The sequence below is a fragment of the Caenorhabditis briggsae genome (genome assembly GCF_000004555.2).
Source record: "Caenorhabditis briggsae AF16 supercontig from assembly CB4, cb25.NA_192, whole genome shotgun sequence".
Taxonomy (NCBI): domain Eukaryota; kingdom Metazoa; phylum Nematoda; class Chromadorea; order Rhabditida; family Rhabditidae; genus Caenorhabditis; species Caenorhabditis briggsae.
This window is the reverse complement of record NW_025543452.1, coordinates 1-9,369: the sequence shown is the minus strand read 5'-3', so window position 1 is coordinate 9,369 and position 9,369 is coordinate 1. Positions and strand designations below refer to the sequence as shown.

At 38.7% G+C, this 9,369-nt stretch overlaps 2 protein-coding genes across 2 annotated transcripts; both read left to right on the top strand.

Moving 5' to 3' along the window:
* Positions 1 to 3,256: 3,256 nt before the first annotated feature.
* On the top strand, positions 3,257 to 4,072 carry CBG24571 (the record flags this gene model as incomplete). The annotated part of the gene is made up of 4 exons (XM_002648318.1): positions 3,257 to 3,301; positions 3,352 to 3,703; positions 3,749 to 3,870; positions 3,920 to 4,072. 4 exons carry the CDS (start codon positions 3,257 to 3,259, stop codon positions 4,070 to 4,072), a joined length of 672 nt encoding a protein of 223 aa, XP_002648364.1.
* A 1,178-nt stretch (positions 4,073 to 5,250) lies between these two features.
* On the top strand, positions 5,251 to 6,536 carry CBG26720 (the record flags this gene model as incomplete). Its single annotated transcript, XM_045241069.1, has 3 exons — positions 5,251 to 5,253; positions 6,029 to 6,223; positions 6,351 to 6,536. The coding sequence occupies 3 exons, from the start codon at positions 5,251 to 5,253 to the stop codon at positions 6,534 to 6,536; spliced, it is 384 nt and encodes a 127-aa protein (XP_045100714.1).
* Between the last annotated feature and the right edge of the window lie 2,833 nt (positions 6,537 to 9,369).

The window sequence follows — 9,369 nt, the reverse complement described above, 5'->3', positions numbered from 1 at the left end:
AGTCGAGAAAAATCGTGCGGCAAAACCGTGCCAGGGTTGCAATTTAGGCTCCGCCCCCTCATGACCGTGTCCAAATGTGCAGAAAAACCGTGCGGCAAAACCGTATCAGGGTTGCATTTTAGGCTCCGCCCCCGACTCCGCCCACTTTCCCCGGTATTTTTTTCCCCGATTTTTTCTTTCCCCGGAATTTGCGGGGTCTCCATTTTTTCCCCGCAAATTTTTATTTTTTCCTTAAAAAAAATGTTTTTGTTGTTTTTGTTTCCAATAAAACTGATTCGTATATATTTTTTTAATTTTCTCAAGAAAAAAGTCACTAATTTAAGGAAAAATGCAAGCGCGTCCCATGGCTAACAGCGTTCCAATTAGGGACAGTTCGACTCCGACACAGTTCGATTCTGCTCTTGTTCTGTTTTGACACATGTTCGATTTTAGGTCTGTTCGATTTTGGAAGCGTTCGAATTCGTCGTACCCCCTCGGTCGGCTGAATTTGCCGACCGAATGGAAGCCTTAGGCTGGATGGGCTTATGTTCGATCAAATACGGTATACCTTTTCAAGAATGTTTTTTTCTGCTGTGATTCTCTCGAAATCACTTCGTTCAACAATTATATTCTAAAAGTCATCCATCCCCGTTCCTTGCTTTTTCTAATAGTAGTTGACAGGTCATAAAACAGCGGATGTAGAGACGCCGAGAAAAAAGGGGAACACCTACGTAGGCACTCTGTGTGGTTTCCGAAACTATGGTGTTATTACGAAACCTTGAATTTCTAGAAAAATATATGTCACCCCATTATTCGTTTCCCTTGTGACTGTTACCTCATATATTTGGTTTTTATCTCAATTTTTCCACAAATCTACTTTAATAGTTCGTCCGGTGTCATTTTTTTGTCTGATGTTCTCCAAGAAACCAAGAACAATTGGCACACACAAAAAACACCTACGAAGAAAATCGATAAAACTTTTATCGCGAGACAGCTGTCGCCCCCACTTCACATAACCTTTTCACTATTTACAGTTCGAGTTAGAGATGAGTTTCGCAACGATTAGATCATTTGGTCGTGAGAAAACTAGTTGGGGGGGGGGGGGGGGGGGTTCAACTTTTGATGTCTTAATCCTCTATGATCCACGAACGCTTATTTTTTGTCTCTTCTGCTTTTCCCTCGTCTCATCAACCACGGATTTTCTCTTCTCTCTTTTTGTTTCTGTGACCGAAACTTGCACTGATTCTTTCGTTAGCTATATGCATTTAGTTGCAGGTCCATAAACTACTGGTAAAACCTCATGATTTCGATAGATATCTCGTTGTATAATGGAAAGAATTTCGAAAGGGTTTCCTCTTATGAGATGTGACAAATTAAAAAAAAATTTGAAGCTCATAAAAGCACAAGCGATTTTTCACCGGTTTTCGTCTACCAAATGTTCAGTTTCAGGGACTGATTTAGTTGCATTCACCAGTTTTTTGCAAGGCTTTGTCGATCATAGAACATTAACTATGATATATTGAACTGAATAATTCAATTCAGAAATCTCAATGATCTTTGAAGTTTGAAAAATCTAATAATTGATAAAACTCAATCAGTCTATCCTTCTGATTTCCTTCGATTGCTGAGCAATTATTGCTCATACAACAACGCAATTTTTCGGATAATTCTTACTGATACACCTACAGTGATTTAAGATTGACATCCATTGAAATTGACAAGTTAATGAGTCACATTTTTTCAAATCAGCAAATTCCTAACGGCATTATACCAAAGCTTTTGTATTACTATGAACCGGTTGTGATCTCCCTTTTGACGTCGTCTTGTATCCTTACGTTGTCTCCTATTCTTTGTCGTCTCCTCACGAGACCAAGTGTTATTTGGCGTATGTGTTTTCGTTTGCCTCTTATTCGGATTTCCTATTGAAATTCAATTGAAAGGACCAAAAATTTGCACTACTAAATAATGAACTACAGCCAAAAAAGTTTTTTTTTAACTTCCTGCCCTCCTCATGAAGTATGAAATATAACACCTAATCGCCATTCTACATCTCCTGTGTGGTTTTTCCATTCCCTTACTAATACTTCTCTAATATTTCATAACAGAATTTATTGAAAGTGAGGTCTTGAACTACAGAAAAAATAGTTGACTAACCTAGTTTGAAGATCAGTAGAACATAGACTAGACCAGATTGAAATCGTTTTCAATCCAGAATGAGAATCAGTGAAGCATGAACGATATGCATTCTGTGTTAGATTGTTTTCATCGATTATTCTTTTTTTCTCAAAATAGAGGAACAACTCTCAATGTCCAAACAATATTTCAAGGTTGATCAATCTACTGGATCATAAGAAGTTTGTGAATACTTGAAGATGTTATTCAACCTGTTGAGATGAAGTGACTTCTCTAGTGTTATTTTGGAACGAAGGAACAAACTTGTATTCGTTCTATTTTCTTTCTCATGAACCAAAGTTTCCATCAATGTTTGGTTGGCATCTTCCTTTTTATCCTCAATGCCAACTCCCCTACAGTAACCCATGTATTGAATGTTACGGCATTCAATAGGAATAGGATGATACCAACCTTTCCTTTCAAAAAAGAGCATAAAAACTAAGAATATTCAAATTCTGCAGTTCTCTCCCCCACCCACACATGCGTTTTGTTTTTTTTTTCTGTTCTCTCTCCCTCAACGAGTGTTATCATATTATCATTCGTCCAGTGGGAAAAGACAGTGTGTTTTATCACAATGCGAACCACATTACCATCATTCTCTCATTCTAGTTGCCTCTCTCCCACAAAATCAATCAATATATTTCAATCATGTCTATTCCTCCCCATTTTTACAGGAATGAGAAGTCATCAGCAACGTATCTGTTCCATCATCACAACCACCGCAAATTCTGTGTTTATATCCCCGATTGTTTCTTTTTAGAAATTATAAAAAAACATAGTCTTCTTCTTTTTCAATGTTACTGTCTTTCCCAGTTCTTCTTAATTGCTCATTGTCTTCTTTTCTTGCTCAACTCTCTGCCCCGTACTGTTCATATTTTATTTTCGTTGTTCTTTCATTACGTGTTTCTAAGTTTAGGTTCTTCCCCGTTTTTCCCAGTTTAGGTATTTGTTAGTTGAAAACGATGAATAAGTTATTTTCTCAATACAATTTTTCTTTTTTTTTTGTTTCGCTGTTCGGTTTCGTTCAACCGTTTGATATCGTTATCAGAACTTTACTCCCGTTATTGCTAATTCCTTTTATTATTTCAGCTTTCAAACTCTCGAAATGACAGATAATCACGAGAAAGCTAAGCAACCGTATCCAGATAGCGTAAGTTTCCGTAAAACCTCTGATATTCGTTTTAACCCAAATAATTTCAGCCACCAACGGGTGAATCGAGTAGTTCGGTGGCACCATCTGCTCCATCAGCTCCAGAGCAATCGTCTCCAACTCGTCCACCCCCACCAGCCGGATTTGTTTATCCTAGTACGGATATTCACAACTCGGCAGCCGTTCATGTTAGCTCTCCAACTACACCATCCCCATCGTCCGCTGGCCCACCACCAGCTCACGCGTCTGCCGGACCGGCCCCTGCTATATCTTCATATGACATGCCACCACCATCTTATCAGGCTGCAATGTCTTATCCAGCAGCTCCAACTTATGGTGGATCGACAGATCCAAAGTACTACAGTGGACAACCACCAGTCTACTATCAACCACCACCGATCAGTAAGTGAAAACAATGTTAATAAAATAAATAATATTTGTTTTCAGCTCAATCTCGACTCCCACAACCCGATGGAGTCGATCAGGTTGTAAGAGCCGTTCGCATACAGAATCCTACCGGAAGCAATGTTATAGTTCATGTTCAACCAGGAGCACCGTGCCGTCGTTGTGTGAGTTTCGACCTTTCTAGTTTTTGCAAAATCAGAATAATATTTTCAGACTGTCGGAGTAGTCACACGCCAAACTGATATGTGCTGCCTTCTGTGTCTCATAATGCTGACAATCTTCACATTCCCATTCGGACTAATTTTCCTTTGTTGTATTCCATGTACTGTTCAAAACCGTTGCACCCATTGCAACCGTCTTGCTTAAATTCTGTTCCATTTTTTCTTGCTTTTCCTATTTTCCATGTGTTCTTGTAAAGTTCTAGCTTTATCCGTGTCTCCAAATGTTCGCTTATCCACACATCTAACTCTCCTTTGTTACACTCACAGTGATCAAAAAAAAAACTATCCCACAAAACTGGTCACCAGTGTGTTACTGTATTATTCCAAGTATTCTCCCCCTCGTTATGGAAAAAGTCTGTTTAGCAACCGAATTCACCGCCCCTCCGAGCCTTCTACAGAATATGCGTGTTTTTGTATTCCGAATAAAAGAACATGATGTTGAATGATCATTTTATTTTGATTGAAAAGACATAAGCAGTAAATCAAAGATGAAATTGAGGTGACCAAGACAGCCTGAGCATAAGAACCATTAGTCGTATTGGCGTTTGGTGCTCCAGAAGATCGGTTGAAGATGATGTCCTTGCTGAGTGGATGAATCCGCAGACTGAGGTGATACAGTACTCTTTATTGCTCTCTTCTTGACTATCGATTACCGTATTGCCTATAATAAAAGCCCAATCAAACCGCCAGCTAATTTGAGCTCAATTCCTGAAAAAGGTATCAAGAAGTAGTCAACTAATAGAACATTGGTAGTGTTATGATAAATAATTAATCAGTGGACAGATTTTTAATATCGTTTACAGGAATCGATATAATTGAGCTCAAAGTTTACAAAATAACCATTACTCATTCTCGCATGTCAGTCGTTTAATTAAACATTATTCAGTTCATATTGACTTAAATGTAGTCAAGTTACAAAAAAATTATACCAAAAAAATGTGCAAAAAATGGCAAAAACGGAATATGTTGAAAAGTGGTGCGTAAGAAATGAAAAATGCTCACAAAACTTAAAGAAATAGTCACAAAATTTATACAATCGGCAAACCTCAATTTAAGCATAATTTTCCTTATGGGATTTAAATAGGAGCTGGTTGCTTATTTGGGTTACAAACAGTAAATTATTTAAATTTAAGCATTAATCAGTAAACAGAATAAGAGAAACAAGAGGCAAAAATAGATCAGACAAAGTCTCATTCACTGACGCAGAAGTTCCATCAGCAGCATCGGGAGGAGCCAACGGTGGAAAATCTGCGCAGCTTTTTGAATAAAAATATGAAGAGAAGAAAAAGAAAGGAAAGAAGAAAGGAAGTAAAAAGGAAAACCATGGTAATCACTACAGTTTGTTGATTTCCATTAGTACTTTTTCATTGCTAGAAAGCTCTGTGCAATCGCTATTTATTGTTATTTCATTTTCAAAAAAAATTGATTTTTGTCAATTGTGAAAGGGGAAAACGTTCAGGGAAAATACATTTCCACCTAGCCATGAACCCCAAACATGGCGACCCTGAGGGCCTTTTAGTACTTTGTTCACTGCTTCCAGTAAGCATTGACAACAAATCAGAAGACAAAAAATGAGACAACAATAAGCAGTGTGCGCAAGAGCTTCTTAGTACTGAGAAAGTCCTATTGGGGAGCATCCAACACCGCCCAACATCCATCTTCGTTTTGACTGGATTGGTTGCCCATCATCTGATCCGCCGGTGATCATTTTTGAACTTCGAAGTCAAAAAGGAGACCATCCCAGCTGCCCTGGAACCTCGTTAGAACTCTTCTCTTCTCCTTAGACTTTTCGTCGATTTCTTCAGCTTATATACCCCTCGTAGATCAGATCAGAAGATAAGATAAGAAAAGAGCCCAGGAAAATAAACAACACGCGGCAATTCTGAATAATTATTTTTCATTTACGTGGATAACTGTAGAAATAAAAATTTCTATTTCCTTTTTTTAAAAACTCCCCCGAAAAGTACTGATGATAATTGAATCGGGATCAGAGATTTTATCCAAAACTCTTCAATTGCATTGTTTATTGTTTATTGGCATTATTGTTCTGATTTGTGTGAGATCTCGGTTTTTTGACCTCAAAAATGACACTTGTTTTCAGTCGAAATCACCGGGCCCAGCGAAATCTCCACAAAAAAATGTTGGAAAGGCGAAAAATCGTAAGACGTTCAAAGAGAAAGGGAAATCGACGAAATTGAGAAGGAAAAAGAAAAAGAAAGACGACGAGGGTCCGAAAGTTCAAAAATCCCGGACTTCAGAAGAAGTGAAATTCAACCTGAATATCAAAGAACCAGAGGTTCGACCGGATGAATTTGATGACGACGAAGAGAATCCGTCGGCAAAAATCCTCATCAAGTCTCGAGAGAAAAATGAGAAGGCAAGTTTAATTTCAGCACAAAACTATGAAAAAAATGCAATTTCAGGGATCTCCAGTGGTCAGGGACAAGAGTAAAATAGGAAAAGAAGGAACCAAATCAACATCGAAAACAACGTCTACAGCTTCTCCGGGTCCTGGATTCTCACCGATTCCATCTCAAGAAAACGAAGCTCCATTGTTTGCTGCCAACGAGAAACAGATTGGATCTTCACTATATGTCAGATTGGATTGAGAACTAATTTATCAATAAAGTGTTTCAAAAAAGATACAATATCCATGACAGATTTTCACAACTTAAAATACCGTTTTTCTCTATCAGAAGTTCACACCCAATTGTTAACTTTGAAATCAATTATCTCTATTCCTGTGGAAGATATCAAAAACTTGTTAACTGATAAACTAATTGTCATAAAATCACCAATATTTTATTAGTTGAGACATTTTTGAGAACATTCACAGGAATTGAGATAATTGAGCTCAAAGTCGAGGCTTCTATTAAAGGAAATACGGTATTAGGATTTTTTTACATTTGGAAATCTCTAAATTTCCTGAAGTTTCGAAATTCTTCAGAATTCTTGCGTGTTGACTACTTTCGTGAACTTTTTTCTTATCTTATCTCCAGATCTGACCTACGAAGGGTATATAAGCTGGATAAAACAACCAAAAATCGGAGTCGATTAGGAGTCCGATTTGTAACGTGGTTCCAGGGCACCTGGGATGACAAGGGATCCGATCAACTCACGAAGACTACTGGCCTCTCTACTCGACGATTACCAATATCGGCTAGGATGACCAAGTTGGATGACGGATACTGGAAGGAATTGGATTCTGCCCACTGCCAGGAAGCTTCGGATGCGCTAATCATTGCTATTTCTTTTTTTAGAAGACTGATCGACGTCATTGAAGTAAAAAAAAGTACTAAAAGGCCTCAGGTCGCCATTGTTTGGGGTTCATGGCTAGGTGTTTATCACTGAACGTCCCCCTTTTACCAAATGACCGAAATCAAATTTTAAAAGAAATGAAATAGCAATTGATAGCGTACACGTAGCATTCTGGCAGGATCTCGGAATTACGACTTCAAACTTCGGATTCCAGACTTCAAAACTTTCACTTCCTGACATCTTTTCACATTTCTTTCATTCTTTTTCTCGCTTCAATTTTTTTTATCAATCTGTATTGAATTTTTGATTTTTTGGAACTTTTAAAATTTTCGTTTCTTTCTTTGGATTTTTGAACTACATGAAATAATATTCTTCTGTATTTTTCAACTAATAGGTTTTTTGAGCTACGGTAATCCTTCACATTTTTAAACTACAGTCTATGAATCCCCTACATTTTAGAGTAGAGGTCAATGAGCAACCGACCCCCCTTGAAATCTTTGATTAAAGACAGGATAGAAGCACCGTAGGCTCACCCAAACCATCAACGTCGACCTTAATTATCTCGATTCCTTGACATATATCAAAAATTTGTCAACTGTTAAACTATTTGTCATAAAATCACCAAAGTCGACAATTCTTGTGGAAAGATTGTCCTAGACTTGTGGGAAGTTTGGCCAAATCTTGTATTTGTTGTTTATGTTGTTATCGTAACGACAACATCAGAATACAAGACTTGGCCAATCCTTCCACAAGTCTTGCACAAGTCTTTCACAAGTCTTAACGAATACATAGAATAATGTGCTCAGAGACTTGTGGAAGTATTGACAACCGATGTATACGACCTTTTTAAAGTTTGTCTGAAATTTCCCAAAGTTTCGTAATTCCCGGAATTCTGATTTTTATTTCCCGATCTCCAATATTTCAGATTTTCATTTGTAAAAGTTCAATCAAAGTAAAAATTCGGAATTTAATGTTTTCTGATTTTCGATTATTTTCAAGATCAAACAATATGCGACGAGTTGTTATCTGAGAAGAATGAACTTCTGGAATAAATCCCTCTAGATTATCATAGTTCTCGCATCCTATGATTTCGAAAATCAAACCAACCAAACTATCCATGTTAACCCCTTTTATCAGAGAAAATGGCAAAATGGTTTATAGCCATCAATCAGTTTCTCTCCTCTCACTCTTCTTCTACCCGTTTTCCGTTATTTCACCGTTTCTCCTTATTCGATTTAATTTCTCCCGAACTTTACCCAGTTCCTTCTTCTCTACGCGGCGCATCGCCAAAAATGTCACGATGATGTTGCAAAAACTGGGTAACAAACACGTCTTCAGGGGCTACTATACCTGCCTCTATTTTCTTCGGAAAGAAAAACTGAAAACTTGGAACACTTCAGGTTTCATCCTCTATTGTTGATGTGACAACATACTTCTGATAATCTTGATTGATATGATAATTGATGACAACGATTTTTCTATCGAAAGCGTTTATTTACACTGTTTAAGCATGCACATACCCTGTACGAACAGGCGGAAAACAACGAATTTAGGAAAGACGAGAGGGAGGAGAAAAATAATAAATTAGGGAGGTTAAGAGAGATGTCTGAGATGGTTCGTCGATTGACAAGTAGAGGGAGAAGAATGGAGTTATTGTTGTCATTGATACTCGTACCCTGAAAATGAGATATGAGGATTTTAAGTTGATTTGATGGTAACTTACCAAAATAAGAAGCAAACTTTTGGAAAAGCAACGCTTAATATCCTGGAGCAGTTCTTGGTGGTGGGCAGTGATCGCAAGATCCCTTGGCTCCGTCCTTTCCTGGCTCTCCAGCCTCTCCTGGGGCTCCTGGGTTTCCTGGGGCTCCGTCTTGTCCTGGCTCTCCTTGTGGTCCTGGTGGTCCTTGTGGTCCGGCGCTTCCTGGGTGTCCGTCTGGTCCTGGTGGTCCTTGAGCTCCTGGCTCTCCTGGCTGTCCTGGGTTTCCTGGTGGGGCTGGAACAGTGCGGACTTGTCCTGGGGCTCCTGGTTGTCCTGGAGTTCCGTCTTGTCCGGCAGATCCTGGTGGTCCTTGTGGTCCTGGAGCTCCTGGGGATCCTGGGCGTCCATTTGGTCCTTGCTCTCCTGGAGCTCCTGGTTGTCCTGGTGGTCCCTTTGGTCCTGGGTTTCCTGGGTTTCCGGCTGGC